The 17,644-nt window shown below is 40.5% G+C and overlaps 1 protein-coding gene across 1 annotated transcript in view; it reads left to right on the top strand.

Moving 5' to 3' along the window:
• The window catches only part of LOC127164131 (tripartite motif-containing protein 16), a 32,276-nt gene extending 15,261 nt beyond the window's left edge, over positions 1 to 17,015 (top strand). The window contains exon 5 of the mRNA XM_051107861.1: positions 16,415 to 17,015. Coding sequence (XP_050963818.1) covers positions 16,415 to 16,938 — 524 coding nt within the window. The 3' untranslated portion in view covers positions 16,939 to 17,015. The remainder of the gene's footprint in view (positions 1 to 16,414) is intronic.
• Positions 17,016 to 17,644: the final 629 nt, after the last annotated feature.

Below are 17,644 nucleotides of genomic sequence, written 5' to 3'. Positions count from 1 at the left end.
GACGTTTATTCGGACACGAGTCTGTAGTATGTCTTGTACATTCTAGCCTTGCATCCCTTTTATGTCCCAACAATGCCGTCAGAACTATGAAAGGAAATACATAGAACTTAAATTAACCCTCTAAAAGTGGGTTTACACATAATGAACGAAATACATACAACCAATAAATAAAACGCACATTCAACACGTAAGGAAATACAGTTGGCTAATTATACATTAACATATGTATCACATCACATACTTATACATGCTCACATACGGCAAAGCAGTTAACACGATAAAACACATACCTCATTGGCCTCTTTAACCCAAGAGGAATAAACTTGGAGGGTTATAGTTAAAATGTTCAGAGTAATCATTAGAATAAATGGTAATATATATTTTTGTTAAGACAACTGATGATGCTTGACAATGGATGTAACTTGGTGATATGGCTGGTCTTTCCCAGACTGAGGATGCCCTTGTGGTCCAGGAAAGGATTGAGTCGATACAACCTGCTTGCCTTGTCTTTGGTTATTAACTCCTTGAGGACTGAAGTTCTTTGATTTCTTTGGAGAAGATTAACCTTTGTACAATGGCAATAACTGTGCCTTGTCTTTGGTTATTAACTCCTTCGGGACATGTAGCTTTGTTGGTTCTCTTTATTGAGCCTTTAAACTCCTTTACAAATCTGGTAAGTCTTACAATAGCTTTAACTAATTTTGTCCAGCTGAGAATTTCAGGAAACGTTCTGCCAGAGAATTTGTTGCTGTCAAGGTGTGGTGTACAAGAACATGTATTTCTGGGTCCTCTTATTAAGTTCTCCCACCTTTCTCTCCAGTGGGAAGTGAATCTTTCCAAAGAAAACTTGGACCACTAAACCAGTTGAAGCAATAGCTCTTAAGACTGAGACGGCGGGGTTGTCTTCTGATGCAACATACTTCCATTGTGTTGGAAGAACTCTTGATGCGCTATACAGTTTTCGAAAACTCTAGTTCTTCATTGTTTATATATTAAGAGCATGTCCAGAAGAACTCTTGAATATTTTCCAACTCTACTTGAGCATGTCACTGCGCACTGCTACTACTGCTGCAAACAACTCCAGTCTTGGCACAGTAGTTACCTTGGTGGGTGCTACTCTGGACTTGGCAATGACAAGTGAACAGTGGATTCGTCCTGATTTACTGATTGCTCTTAGATAGGTACAGACACCATATCCTGCAACACTTGCGTCCGAAAAATGGTGGAGTTCATATCTCTGAACTTCTTGAAAATCTGCTGGAAGATAGCAGCGATCAATCTTGACATGAGCAAGATTCTTTAGATCTGTAAGCCAGGACTCCCACCGTGACTGGAGCTCATCTGAAAGTGGTGTGTCCCAGTCTGTTTTGTCACGACACATTCGCTGTAGAATTTGCTTGCCAAGTAGAACAAAAGGCGCCACAAACCCAAGTGGGTCGTAGACGGAGGCTACAGTTGACAAGACTCCTCGTCTGGAAAGTGGACGCTCACTCACAACTACTCGAAACTGGAGATGGTCTGAAGCGACCCTCCATTTAACCCCTAGCGCTCTTTCAATTGGTTGTTCGCCCAGTGCTAGGTCTTGGTTTCTTACTGTCTCTACACAATCTTCTTTAGGGAGAGAGTCAAGAACTTGTGGGCTATTGGAAACAAACTTGTGCAGTCGCAATTTTCCAGTACTGCAGAGTTGTTTCGTTTCATGGACTAGCCTAATAGCCTCTTCTTCTGAGTGGAAACTGATAAGGCCATCATCCACATAAAAGTTTCTTTCAATGAATCTTATAGTTGCTTCACTGAACTGGCCTTGACCTTGTGCTGCAATGTACTTGAGACCAAAGTTTGCACAGGCCGGTGAAGAAGCGGCTCCGAACAAATGAACTTGCATTCGGTAGACTGATGGACTTAAGTGAAAATCTCCATTGTCCCACCACAGGAAACGGAGGTAGTCTTGGTCTTCGGCTCTGACTCTAAACTGGTGAAACATACGTTCTATGTCACACATCACTGCCACTCGACCCTTGCGAAACCGACACAAGACACCTATCAGGGTATTGGTTAGCTCTGGCCCTGTGAGCAGATGATCATTTAATGACACGCCCTTATATTTTGCTGAACAATCAAACACTATTCTTATTTTCCCAGGTTTTTGGGGGTGGTACACCCCATGGTGCGGAATGTACCAGGCAGGGGTTTTGTTCAGTTCTTCAAGTGGGACCCTTTCTGCCTCTCCACGCTCTATTATTTCGTTCATGAATGTTATATAGTCGCTGCGATATTGTTTATCTCTTTCAAGTCTTTTCTTGAGACATTGGAGTCGGTGTTCTGCACAGCTTTTATTGTTTGCCAGACCCGGCTTGTCCTCTTTAAATGGCAAAGGTAGCTCACAATGTCTGTCTGCATTCACTTTTACTCCTTCTTCCATTATAGACATAAAGTGCCAATCCTCTTGGGAGAAGTGAGAATCTTTCACCTTTCTTTCATTGAAATCAGACTCAAGGACTTTAATCACATCTGGTGGTGTGATTACTTCTTTGACTTGTGTGCGACAAATGTAATGGACTTCATTTGGCAACTGATCTGATGACAGCCTGGGTGTCACTTCCTTAACAATAATCCTGTGGCTGCTTCCCATAGCATCACCATAGTCAACACAAGGGTCGGCACCACCGACTATTGTCCAATAGAAGTCTCTGACTTGCAGCCCAGACAGCCTTTCACTTGGAATGACTGTATCTCTGGTTGACAGCGTAGAAAGCTTTAACTGTACATGTCTCTTGTCAGCATCCAGAGCATCTGCCTTTTCTTGTAAAATGAATGTGGTGTCGCTCTGACTATCTAAAAGGGCGTACATCAGGATTTCATGTTCTGGGTTGGTTGTTGTGGATAACCAAACTGGACTGATTGTGGATGTGAGGTCACTGCTGTTGTTTTGAACTACACGGTGTGATATTGTCTCGTTTGGAGCTTCTTTACTTTGTTTGATTTCCTTTGTGTCTTTTATGCTTTTGCTTTCCCTTTGTTCCTTGTCACTTTCTTTGTTTTTCCTGATTTCTTTATCCCGTTCCTCATGTAAACAGGTTGGATGTTTCCCTTTGCATGTGTCACAAACACTTCTCTTTCCACATTTCTTTGAATGGTGTCCAGAGTTAAGGCATCCAAAACATAGTCCCTTTGTTTGTACGAACTTGACTCGTTCCGTTATTGACTTGTCCATGATTTGTTTTTTCTTCTGCAGCACTTGCCAGCACCTTAGTTCCGACACTTCAAATCTTTGTAGGCTTAAACTTCTCTGAGTCACTTCCCTTGAGTGCATGGAGTGACGTTACTGGGTTGCACGCTATCTTTGCTTCTCTTGTGATGAAGTCAACAAAGTTACTGAATGTTTGAAAGCAACTGTGTTGCTCTTCAACCTCAATGACCTTTCTATTCCATCTTCCTGTTAGCCAATCAGGAAGCTTGCTTAATATTTTCTGATTTTCACTGCAAACATTTAGGACATCGAGACTCTTGATTTGTAGCATAGCAGCTTCACAGCCTCTGAGAAAGTCAGAGAACTCTCGTAACTCAGCACTGTCCTTTGTTCCAGTCTTTGGCCATGAAGTTAGCTTATCTCTGAATGCTTTGGCGATTAAAAATGAACCTCCATATCTTTCCTCCAGAGTGTCCCATGCTGCATAGTACGCTGCATCCGTACCCAGTAAAAAGTAACTCTCGACAGCTCTTCTGGCTGGTCCACCCACATACTTGCGGAGATAATAAATCTTTTCATTCACTGGAATGTTTTTCCGGTCTATTAGTGTCTGAAAAGACATTTTCCAATCTTTGTACTTGAGAGGGTCTCCATTGAAAACAGCAGGCTCTGGTACTAGTAGACAACTTATATTAATGGAATCTGCTAACACTCTAGCCAGTGCCGTGGTGCTATCTTCTTGTGTAGCATCGGTCGTTAGTTGCCACCTTGTGGACTGTGGTTGAGCAGAAAACTGTTGCAGTTTTGCAGTAGGTTGTGATGGTGTGAGCAGAAGTTCAGGCAGACTTCCTAGCTTAGGAGCAACTTTTCTTTGTTTAACATTGTCGTGTAGGAGGTCTAAGATTTCTTCATCCGAGTTGATTTCTTGCTCATACACTTTCAGTCGTGCTTTGGCAGCATTCATTTTCTTTATAGTTTCTAGACATTCTAGCTCTCTTTGCTTCTGTTCTAATGCCTTTAGTTTTTCAGCATTTTCTGCTTCTTGCATTGCTGACCTTTGTCGGTTTTTTGCTTCGAGGGTTTCCAGCTTGTTTCTTTCACGATCCAATTCCTCCATAATTTTCAGAGTGGCTTCGGTTGCAGCTAGTTCAGCTGCTGCTTCTTGTTTCTTTTAAAGACAACCTGCTTGAACTTGAACATGTGCTTCCTGAACCTTTAGATTTTTGGGATGCTGCTGAGATGAACACTGAACCAGCTTCACTCCAGCGAAGTGATCTCTTTGCTGGATCCTTTACATTTCCTTTGTCTGCAAGACATTCTTGAGCTAGTTGTATTAGCTTTTGAGAAACAGCATCACATGTGTCCACTCTTCAAAGAGTGTCTCCGTCAGGAGTTACATGACTGCGCAGCTTGTCATAGGCTTGTTTTACTTCGGATGAGGTATATTGGATCTGGACAATGTGATCATGTAATCTTGCACTAACAGGTTCTTCAAGTGCCCCTTTAACTTGTTTAGCAGCAGTGTTCCATTTATCATAGCTTGCCTTAAAGCGAGTTTGAAGCTTATGCACCTTTTCTTTGTGCAGTGCTTGACCCTTTTCAGTGAGTTTCCTAACTCTTTGGCTTTTCCTCAAGCTCTCTTCTTTAGCAGCTTGATTTGTGCTTGAGTCCGGAGTTTCATCATCAGGACATACTTGTAACTGCAACTCCACAGCTTCAGTATCACAATCTTTTTGATTGGCCATACCACTATTCTAGTGTGCTTCAGACCTTGTTACTTATGACTTTATCTCAACTAAGTGATATAACACTCTTTAATGTGTGTCATAAACACCTTAAGCCAAATTAGAGATACACTTTTCACTTGTTACAAAATAAAAGACAAATAACCTTCACTATAAAAAATGAAATAGTAAAGACTTCACCTTTAAAATACCTTGATGTACCCTAAAATTAACAAAAAATACTTGTAGTTAACAGTCACCTTATATTAAACAAACAATAACTTCAGTTTAGGCTTAATTTTTTTGACCAATACACTTTAACCCTTTAAGCACTTAATAGAGTCCCTTTAAAAGTTAGCAAGGTTAATCTACTTCACATTTAACTTGTTTTAAATGCATAACTTCTTTTTAGCTTAACCACGCTGCACTCTTATACCCTGGTTGCCGCTGGTTTGGGCTTTGCGTGCATGCAGTCCATCTTTCCTTTGATGCTTGAGAGCGACGTCACCATCTAACGAGCTGCTCATTACAGCTCCGCTGCGACCGGCACCGCTGTCCTCTCTTCCAGCATGAAACAGGTTGAGTTCTGACTGTTACTCCCTTCGAGTTGAATCAAAGGCTCAAGTCGTTCTTGATTTTAACTGACGTTTATTTGGACACGAGTCTGCAGTATGTCTTGTACATTCTAGCCTTGCATCCCTTTTATGTCCCAACAATGCCGTCAGAACTACGAAAGGAAATACATAGAACTTAAATTAACCCTCTAAAAGTGGGTTTACACATAATGAACGAAATACATACAACCAATAAATAAAACGCACATTCAACACGTAAGGAAACACAGTTAATTGGCTAATTATACATTAACATGGTCACATACTTATACATGCTCACATACGGCAAAGCAGTTAACACGATAAAACACATACCTCATTGGCCTCTTTAACCCAAGAGGAATAAACTTGGAGGGTTACAGTTTTCTCTTTAACAAAAAAAACAATATAACTTCTTAGCACTTCTTACAGGCGTAACTCTTATATACGTGTTATTAGTGCAGCACCTCATGTGGCTGTACTACTTGTAGTGCATCGGAAAATATCTTGATTGCAACAATTAAATAATTCCCAAGCCTAAACAAAGGAGAAATAGGTCCCCCCCCTGTATTGTTTTAGTTGAATAATATGAAATGAATTGACATGTATTAACAAAAATATATATTACCTATTTATTCTAATGATTACTCTGAACATTTTAACTATTTATTGACCCTTTAACTATAAAGTGCATATTATAAACTGAAATATATGAGAGTTGCCTCTGATGGCAGCTACAGAATCAGTCACAGCCAAAGATAAAATGAACTTAAATAAATGAGGACATTAAATCTCTGATTAAACAACTCCACAAACAACATTACAGTTTGACTTGATTTCTGTCATACATCTACAAAATTTATTTGAGAACATCTGAAGAGTTCAGATGCAAAAGCCTCTAAATCCATCTGAAATATTTCTTTAAAATGAGCATTTCTTTCTGCCTTCTTTGTACAGGTTTCCATGTAAGCACTGGTACTTCTGATTGGGCTGAGGCTGGAATTTAGCGAGTTTGAAGTAAAAGTATTTGATGGACGTATAAAATGTGTCAGGAACATTCACTCAGTATCATTATCTCATTTTTGACTGAGATGGCTTTTAGCTGGTTTTGCATCTGAACTCTTCATCTAAACAGAGGTTTAGATGTTTTATTAAATGTTCTTGGTTAATTATTATTGATGGTGTAATCATCATCCAGTGGTTTATCTGTAAGTGTCATGATATTTACAATAGGTGTATGAACTGTTACTGTTACTATCCTAAAAACTCCAACATTACTTAGACACACACAGACATCAAGAATCAGCATATGAAACTCAACAATGGTGACACTCAACAGCTGCATGCTGGGAGTCATGGGTGAGATTTGTACTCTGCTGCTACCCAGCATGCAGCTGTTGAATGTCACCATTGTTGAGATTCATATGCTGATGACATGGATTTCAAGGTTTAGTGTATAAGATAAACCTCCATTTATAGTTCATACACTTGTTGTAAACATTAAGAAACTAATAAATTAACCACTGCATGAGATCAGTGCATCAGGCCACTGGATGATAATGATTACACAACCAATAAAAAAAATGACGAAAAAAAAAACTAATCAGACTTCTTTTCTTGGCTTTTTTATTTTGTTGTAATATATGAAAAAAGGTCACTAGTATAACTGAAGTAAACCCTGATCGTCATGATGGTCAGGTCAAATAAAATGTTACTTGAACACTCTGTAGTGTGGAAACACATGAACACTGAGAAGGGTTTGTTTAACACTGGGAAATATTACATAAACATTACCTGTTTCATTCACATATGACTGATGCATTTGAATCACATTAAGTTTATTGATTTGTTTAAATTAAAACTATGTAATCTAAATGCATGGAAACTTTATTGAATTACATAGTTTAAGTTCAAGTTTAAGTTTAGGCTGAAACATTTCTTTTGAGTGTATGATCAGTCTTCCGCTGGGCACTGTTCATTAAAAAAAGCAAAAACTTATAATTAACAAACAAAAAATGCTCCAAATGTTTTTCCAAATTAACAATAAAAACACAAAAAATTACATACAAAACTGAACTATTTTAATAGCTGAAACAGTAGTATAACTTGTTTTTGGAGAAGGGGGAAAAAGACGGGCTCAGGTCGGACCCAGGCCGAGAATTCTGATAAGCTGTCGGACAAGGTCACTAATCTTAGTTCATAGAGATCTTACAAAGTTCTGTTATAATCAATAAAGCTCTCTAAATGACACAATGAATCTTTTATTTACATTGCGTCTCCACTGTTTCACAAAACAGCACTTAAAGGAGAAGTCCACTTCCAGAACAACAATTCACAAATAATTTACTCACCCCCTTGTCATCCAAGATGTTCATGTATTCAGTAGTAAAGAAATTATGTTTTTTGAGGAAAACATTTCAGCATTTTTTTCCATATAATGGACTGATATGGTGCCCTGATTTTGAACTTCCAAAATGTAGTTTAAATGCGGCTTCAAAGGGCTCTAAACGGGTCTCTAAGAAGTGTCTTATCTAGCGAAACGATCGCTCATTGTTTTCAAAAAATAAAAATTTGTATTCTTTTTAAGCACAAAACCTGGCGTAGCACAGGTCGTTTTCGTTCATTTGAACGGATCTTTAATGTGACTCGGGAAGAACGCAAAAATGACTGGAGTATATGCCATTTTCTGTAGTCTGGTGCCTTTTAATTAATGGAATATGTTGCCTTGCTGTTAGGGGTTATGTATATTACCTCTCCCCACTAACGTGACAACATTACAAAAGACAGCCATTTAAAAACATTTCCAGTGGCATAAGTGGTAGAGCGAATAACTAGTGTTTTTTGATGCAAACGAGCCGAGTTTGCGTCTGCCTATTGCCGAAATCGTTCTTCTGCCTTTTCATCTTATTTTACATCGGAAAGGCATTTGTTTTCAAGAAAAATAAAAATGAAGGAAATAATCTAAATGTTTGAATGAAGTATCGGGAAGGGTCAGGTGTGTCTGAGCAGCAGATACGCTCAGATACTTTGTTTACTTTGCTGTGTTTCGGGAGTGCAGCAGGCGCGAATAACTAGTGAAAACACAAAATGGAGTTTAATTAACATGCAGTGGTGTAGTGCAGGGTATACCCAAGTATAGGGCATATACCCACTTTATCAGTCGGCTTTGCGTATACCTACTTCTAAATCCCCTCTGATGCACATCACACAGTACTGTCCTGTATTAGCCAAAATCATGACAGGCCACCAGTAGCTAATCGAATTGCATGTGAATAACTGCAAATATTTCCTAAACACCCAGTAAGGACAGCGATGTGGTCAGGACCGTGGCGCCCGCTTCCTTTGAAATATGTTTGATGATTGTACCTGATGCGCCCACGCCTTCTCCGTCCACTCCTCCACCCCAGATGCTGCCTGTTCATACGCGAGAGCATGGAACTTAATCTATTAGTGCATTCGTCATGTGGAATCGATTTGACTGATGGCGCTCTAAAAAGTGCGCAGGCATATTCGCTGAATTAGAGACGCGAAAGTTGGTTTCCAATATCGTTGGTCTTCAAAAGTGGGTGGGTCCTGTCCCACTTACATTCAATGGTTCCAACACCCATGCTATTGAATCATGTGGAAAGGTCACACGGAGCGTAGCATAGAACTACAGACCCAGTGTTTACAAAGCGAACACGCAAAGTGCAACTAAGTCAAACGCTGTTTACAAACAAAAAGCTACAACGATGTCGGACGATTCTGAAGTTGTAGGAGAAAATAAGATGGAGTTTTTCAACACAATAGGTGGCACAATAGTGGACAGAGGTTTGCCACATTTTGATTGGATCTTGGTGAGCTAACATAAGCAAACTGTACAACACCATCAGATAAAGATGCCAGGACAACAGCCAGACATCTCTTAGAGGACCAGAAGAAGACTTTTGGTACAAAGCCCGGGAAGGACAGAACTTCCTATTGGTCAAAATGCTGTCTCGGCCCTCCATCCACCTTGAGACTGATTTCTAATGGTTTGGCCTGTGACCGACCATTAAAATTCCTTAGGACCTCCAGATGCAGCAGCAGTGGGTGACACAAAGAGAGATCATGGAGATCCATCCAAATCCATTCATAACTAGGTTTTCAAACCTAAAAACTGATGCACACTACAACACACACATCTTATACTTATTCAGAGAAATAAGTATTCCTTGTGACAGCAACGTGTAGTGCAACGTGTAGTGTGTAGTCCTACACAAACTCAGCTGTTAATGGACAAATGAATGCATGCATGACAGCTCAATCTTCTCCCATCATGTTTGGACTTAATGTGTTCGTAACATTGTCAAATGCATTCTGGTTATGGTTTGGAAAGTGATAAATGCACCGGTAAAACTTTAGTGATACTTTTCTAACTTTGTGTTTGGACAATGCAAATAAATTCCACAGGAGGACAGAAGGGTGAGCCATCACGTGTCCCCCTACTTTGATGGAACCAGCCAATCACAGCACGGAAATGGAGAAGCGCCAAATTTCCTGATCTCCTCCTCATCGGAAAGGGATAAAGGTACCCTTCCAAAAGACACTCCTTGTTCTGAGTCTCCCATTCAAAGAGACAGTAACAGATACAAAGTTCTGAGTCTGAGTCTGAGTCCTGTCAAGGAAAGGACTGTAACAGATCAACAACAACAATCTGAGTCTCTGGCCTGTTACCAGGAAGGCAGCAACAGAAACTCCCGCTCTGAGTCTGCTACTTGTAAAGAAGTGACACTAACAGGACAACTTTTGTTCTGAGTCTCCGGCCTGTTACAGGGAAGGCTGTAGCAGATCAACCTCAGTTCTGAGTCTGAGTCCCACAAGGGAAGGGACAATAACAGCTGCACCAGTTCTGAGTCTGCGACCCGCAAGAGTGAGACAACAACAGATACCAAGTCCGAGTCTCCAGATTTTGAGGCAGCAACAGATCCGATCACGTTTTGAGTCTCCAGCCTGTGAAGAAAGAGGCTTCGTCCAGCGAGACAACAACAGAGACAACAACATCCTGAGTCTCCACACGATCAAGATGGCGGCGGCGCATGCACACACAGCGGCTCAGCACACCACGTATCGGCTTTTCCTGTATAGTTTATTGGTAGTTTATGTTTCACTGAGTGTGACGCATGCACAAGCATATGCACAGAAATACAGTCGTCACAAATTGATCGTCATTGGTCTTATGCCTGGAGACTGTATTTTTAATCAGGAAGACTCTATACACAACATACCACCGGAGCTTGTCAGACCGCCGGGGTCTCCGTGGATTACTCTCCTAGCCGGGAAGCAACGAAGACGGCGCAGAGAGAGGAAACAGAAGCGATGCTGCAGAGCTGGAATACAAACCAGGCTAGGCAGAAATCCACACAAGCCTCCATTGCCGAGCCTCTTCGTTACAAATATAAGATCACTTACCAACAAAATCGAAGAGCTGGAACTTCTTACATCCACACAGAAATCCATCCAGAACTGTTGTGTTTTGGTAATTACGGAGACTTGGCTAAACCCATCTATCCCAGAAGAGGCTATTCGGCTACGTAGCACACAGGGCTGACAGGACTTCAGACTCCGGTAAGAGCAGAGGAAGGGGGGCTATGTGTTTACACTAATAACAGCTGGCGCACGAATACTGTAATCACTGACACCTACTGCTCCCCGGACGTGGAATATTTATCAGTAAGATGTCGCCCTTTCTATCTGCCGTGAGAATTTACAGTTATTGTAATTACTGCTGTCTATATTCCTCTGGATGCTAATATCACAACAGCTTTAAGCTACTTGCTAACTGCCATTAGTAAACAACAACAGGCTCATCCAGACGGAGTTTTTATAATAGCTGGTGATTTCAACAAAGCAAATTTAAAGACTGTCCTCACAAAATTTCTTTAACATGTCAAGTGTCCAACGAGAGGAAAAAATATACAAGTTGCAAGACTGTTTAGCAGCACTGACTGGACTGTATTTCTTGATGATAACATTGACACCTATACATCTTCTGTGCTATTTTACATTAAATGTTGCATAGACAATGTAACTATCATGAAACGGATTCATGTTTTTCCTAACAGTAAACCATGGATGACCAAGAATGTAAAACTCCTGCTGAAAGCTCGTAACTTTGCTTTCTGGTCTGGTGACATGCAGCAGTACAGCACAGCCAGGATGAACATAAAAAAGGGCATCAGAAATGCAAAAGTAGCCTACAAGCAGAAAATCGAGAATCATTTCAACAACTCGGACCCCCGTCGGGCATGGCAGGGGATTCGTCACATTACTGGACAGAACAACAGTAGTAGCCTAACCAACAGCAGCGCTACAGAGGCAGAGGAGCTTAACCAGTTCTTCAGCCATTTTGAAATGAAGAGATCTGGGACTACTATCAGCCAAGCTTCTGCTGCGAACAGTCAGACATTTGTTATTCAGCCTGCTGAGGTGATAAGAACCTTGTGCAAAATCAATACACGGAAAGCAGCTGGTCCAGATGGCATTCCGGGGCGCATCCTCAGAGACTGTGCTGCAGAGCTGGGTGAGGTATTTACAAATATATTCAACCTTTCTCTGTTGAAGTGCACTGTTCCAACTTGCCTGAAGACATCCATAATAGTGCCAGTGCCAAAGCATGCTGCCATTACATCACCTAATGATTACAGACCCATTGCACTGACATCTGTGATCATGAAATCCCTAGAAAGACTGGTTCTGCATCGCATCAAGGCTGATCTGTCACCAACCCTGGACCCTGATCAGTATGCATACAGGGCCAACAGGTCAACAGATGATGCTATCTCCGCTGTCCTCCACACTGTACTGTGCATTCTAGAACACCAAGGATCGTATGCACGGCTGCTGTTCTTGGACTTCAGTTCTGCTTTTAATACTGTTCTACCAAACAGATTGTTCACCAAGATGTCTGATCTTGGCTTTCAGCATAACATCTGCCTGTGGATCAAAAATTTCCTGACAGAACGACCGCAGTCCGTGAGAATGGGCCCACATAATTCCTCAACTCTGACAATCAGCACAGGAGTTCCTCAAGGATGTGTGCTAAGCCCATTTCTCTATTCTCTCTAATATCAAATTCGCGGATGATACGACTGTGGTGGGGCTGATCACAGGTGGTGATGAGTCTGCCTATAGAGAGGAGATAAAGAGGCTGATGGTGTGGTGTACGGAGAACAATCTGGCCCTGAATATCAACTTATTATTGATTTCAGGAGGAACCAGGACGTGCATACACCTTTGTATATCAATGAGGAGATGGTGGAGAGAGTGTCCTGTTTTAAATTTTCTGGGCACATACATCTCAGAGGATCTCTCATGGACGAAAAATATCATGGCACTGGTTAAGAAGGCACAGAAGCAGCTATACTTCCTAAGAATGCTCAGGAAGGTAAACCTGCCACAACGGCTCCTAGTGTCATACTACAGTTGCTCTATTGAGAGTATCCTTACATATGGTATGCTGGTATGGTATGGAAGCAGCACTGCAGCTGATAAAAAGGCTCTGCAGAGAGTTATAAAGACTGCACAGAACATCATCGCAAAACAACAGCTACCTACCTTGGAAAACATAAAACATATTATAATACACAATATCCTGAAGGACTCATACCACCCTGCACATCATTTATTTGAACGGTTGCCATCTGGGAAACGTTACAGAGCTATCAAGACCCGCACTACAAGATTCATGAACAGTTTTTATCCTAAAGCCATAACAATACTGAACACCGAACTTAAAAAACATTCTTGATATATGAGAAGAACCGTTCACATGGGATGTTTTTGAGCACTTTATTCACTTAGCACGGTGTAATTTATTATTATTTATTATTATTGTCTTGTATTGTCTCCTGTCTTTTTTACTGTGGCTTCATACGTTGGAATACATAATTTCGTTGGATGTAAGTTCAATGACAATAAATATTCTGATTCTGATTCTGACAAAGCGGATTGACCAAGTTCTGAGTCTCTAGCCCAGAGAGGCAGAAGACACACAGACATTTGCAACAAGGTTAAGCTCCGGCGATCAAACCTTCACTTCAGGTACTTTTGCTTGCGTGTTCCAAGCTAAGAACCTTCAGCACCTACTCCAGGGCCACATCTGCGTGTTCCAGATCTTAGGACCCTTGGTGCTCCAGGAGATCAGCATCCTATAGCGCTTCATCTTCAAGGCTGTCGAAACGGATTCCTGCTCCTTTATCCCCTGTACTGCCACCAGCGCAACCAGTGGAAGAAGTCACCGCCACCGGACTGCTCACTCAACCACAGCGAACGTAAATATCACTTCCAAACCTTGCCATTGTTGTATATTATCAGTATGTGACTTTCTAACTTACATTAGGTATTATATAGCTGATTGCAGTTGATAACAAATCTTACACGTATTTGTTTGGATACATAATAAGGTTCTTCACCTTATTTGTTTCAGAGTAGCAACGGTTTTTCTTTCCAGATAACATACAGTAGCTCTGACATAGCAACACCCAACATAATCACTTGCATTTTATGCATCTTATACACTTCATTCCTTCTTCATTCATGGTATTCACTGAGTAGTTGTGGATTACTCTCGTCTATCTTTTGTCAATAAAATGTATTTTATTACAACTTGTGACTTCCTTGTGTTGATAATACAGTAAGAGGTTCTACAAGTCAGAGATCCCACCAATCTTTCTTATGTGATGTACTCATAACCACACACTAACTGACACATGATCTAAGAATCATAACGTCATCTGTGACAGAAGTACCCATCACTACCCTATTTCACCTCCCTAGGTTGGCAAAAAGCGAAATTCACTACAACAGAACCTAGAAGGATGTTGCACATGCGCGACTTAATGAATCACTCCCTGAGACGACTCGTTCTTCTTGAGTCACATTAAAGATTCATTCAAAATGAACGAATCATTCAAAAACGACCCGTGGATGCGCATCCCAGAGCCTGTGCTACATGAGCTTTTGTGCTTAAAAAGTATACAAATTTTTAATTTTCAAAAACAATGAGCGATCGTTTTGCTAGATAAGACCCTTCTTCTTCGGCTGGGATCATTTAGAGCCTTTGAAGCCGCATTTAAACTACATTTTGGAACTACAAATCAGGGCACAAGTGAAGTCCATTATATGGAGAAAATGCAGAAATGCTTTCCTCAAAAACCATAATTTCTTTATAACTGAAGACACAAAGACATGAACATCTTGGATGACAAGGTGGTGAGTACATTATTTGTAAATTCAATTCAATTCAGTTCAATGTTTTATTTCTAGAGCACATTTAAAAATGGCCTAGGCCGACCAAAGTGCTGTACAAGTAAAAAATTAATAGCACTAATAATAACAAAACAAAACAGTTAAAACCAAGCACTCATTATAAACAGAAAGCAACAGAAAACAAGGAAGTTTTGAGACATGACTTAAATTCAGACAAAGTGGAAGCCGATCTAATATAAAGTGGGAGCTTGTTCCACAGTGTGGGGCTGGCCACTTCAAAAGCTTCGTTACCCCTCGACTGCAGCCGGGTTCTAGGTATCTGAAGGAGGACTTTACATTCAGATCTAAGACCTCTGGTGGGAGAGTACGGGTGAAGAAGAATCGTTGTAAATTGTTGTTCTGGAAGTGGACTTCTCCTTTAATAAAAAACAATCCGGCACTGTCAGTGGTGAGTGAATTCTGACAAACTGTTTCTAATTGTTTGAAATCAACAGATATGTCTGTGATTGGCTACATTGCTCCACGCTGCAAAAGCACATTGGATAGTTTGCCAGATCTTCAATTGCTTTTGCTTTTGTTTGAGGGAATTTAGCACCGTCTAGTATCCCAGTACAACCGTAAAACAGTGGGAATTACTCACTTCAAACTAACTTTAGGGAACAACTGAATTATTTTGCGTCCTCCATATAGTATTTTAGGTAATGTTAGTGTCTGGGACTGAGGATGTCTCTTATGTAGATATTCAACTGCACCAAGCCCACTGATCCACCATCTAACATCATATTGAGCAAAACCAACACATCGGTAGGTCTACAGTATTAGCCTAATATCAGTTCACACACAGGCTTATTGCTGTGTTAGTTGTAGTGGGTGACAAGCTGCGTTATTAAACTAAGCTAAGCTTGGTAACCTTATAATCGCTCATAGAAAAATGCATCAGATATCATAATTTTTGTTATGATTAATTTATTAATGACCCAGCATCATCTGTATTAAAGAGAAAGAATCACTTCACCCCATGTTTAAAGTGAATAAAATAGCCTTAACAGCTTGAGTTACTTACAAATAACTACTGAAGAGCTTTGCTGTCTCCCACCAGATCCTGTGTGTCGGAAAGCAGGCAGTGGACTGAACCACTGTGAGGCAAGGGAGGGGGGACTCAAAACATTTCTGAACTTAAAACACTTTTTCGTGTTTATATTGTGTTACTAATTACACAGTTATTTTAAGTATATGTCCATTATATTATTCAGAATACAGGGGCTTCAGATACCTTCAGATAGGAGGGGTCCTGTCCCCCCCCCCTTATTTACGTCTATGGATACAGTGGATCTTCCAATGTGATGACAAGCAAAAAGCACAGCAAAAAGTGGTCAAGAATTGGTTGGCAGAGAACTAGATTTACATTCATTTCCAGCCAGAGATGCCTATTTGTCAAATAAAAATGGATTTTAATTAAAAAGTTTGCCTGGGTATTTTGGCCTTAACTGTATGTTAACTCTTTATATGACAATACATTTCATATATGTAAAGAAGATAATGTGTGTATATATATATATATATATATATATTACATTTCCATATGAGACACTGCCGATCCACTAACAGAGACCGTAAAGAGTTCAGCGACATCAAAAAGATTTACAATTCCTGATTCTGATGTGTTTTGTTTCCACCAGATTCCCATAAGCTCACTCTGGATCCGAACACGGCACATAAACGCCTCCATCTGTCTGAGGGGGACACAAAGATTACTGGTACTGACATAGATCACTCGTATCCTGATCATCCAGACAGATTTGATTATTATCGTCAGGTGCTGTGTAGAGAGAAAGTGTGTGGACGCTCTTACTGGGAGATTGAGTGGAGTGGAGATGTGTATATATCAGTGTCATATAAGAGCATCAGCAGGAAGGGACAGGGAATTGAGTGTTGGTTTGGACATAATGATCAGTCCTGGAGTTTGATCTGCTGTCCCAACAGATACGTATTCTGGCACAGTAAGATACAGACTGTTCTCCCTCTAGTGTCCAGCTGTAGAAGAATAGGAGTGTATGTGGATCACAGTGCAGGAACTCTGTCCTTCTACATCGTCTACAGTGACACAATGAGTCTCATCCACACAGTCCAGACCACATTCACTCAGCCGCTCTATCCTGGGTTTGGGTGTGGTTATGTTGGATCATCTGTGAAACTATGTTGATAAATCAGAATAGACTGATGAGAGATTCTACCCATAATGCTTTGAGCTGCATGATGAATCAGTAACAGCAAGATGTTATAGACCCAGATAGCAAGCGAATGTTGAGTCAATGCTAACTGATTCTTGAGAAGTGGGACAAAACAGTGTGAAATATTGAAAAAATAAAAACTTGTACTCTGACAGACTTTTTGTGCAACTTTTCTTTTTTTTTTATCAAAATATGCTTTTTACCTTGGACTGTGTAATATAATTTTAACTTTAACAGCAATCATGATGTTTGATTTTTAACGTTTCAAAACACATTCTCATGTTAGCAGACAGATTACACGTGTGACCAACAATTCCTCTACAAATATAAAACATCATAATCAAATATGATCAAAATATTCATCTGACAGAGGTGACATAGACCTGAATTTGTAGTCATTTTAACTATCAAATTGTCACAAATCTGGCCTGTGTTCTTCAGTCTGCTCACCACCAGAGGTCACCTTTCTATTCCATTAACATTCACATTACACTGACTGTTGCACTACACCCTGGACTACACTTCCCATGTTCCACTGCACAGACTGCGCTTTCACCTGTAACCAATCACCAACCGTATAAAGGGGGGCCGTGCGAAGATAGCGGGTTGAGCAGCTGTGTTTTTCAAAGCTTGTGACAGTTGTTCCCTAAAGTTAGTTTGAAGAGAGTAATTCCCACC

The sequence above is a fragment of the Labeo rohita genome, chromosome 4 (assembly GCF_022985175.1).
Source record: "Labeo rohita strain BAU-BD-2019 chromosome 4, IGBB_LRoh.1.0, whole genome shotgun sequence".
NCBI classification, from domain to species: domain Eukaryota; kingdom Metazoa; phylum Chordata; class Actinopteri; order Cypriniformes; family Cyprinidae; genus Labeo; species Labeo rohita.
The sequence above is the reverse complement of the archived record's forward strand: the minus strand, read 5'-3'. Positions and strand labels throughout refer to the sequence as shown.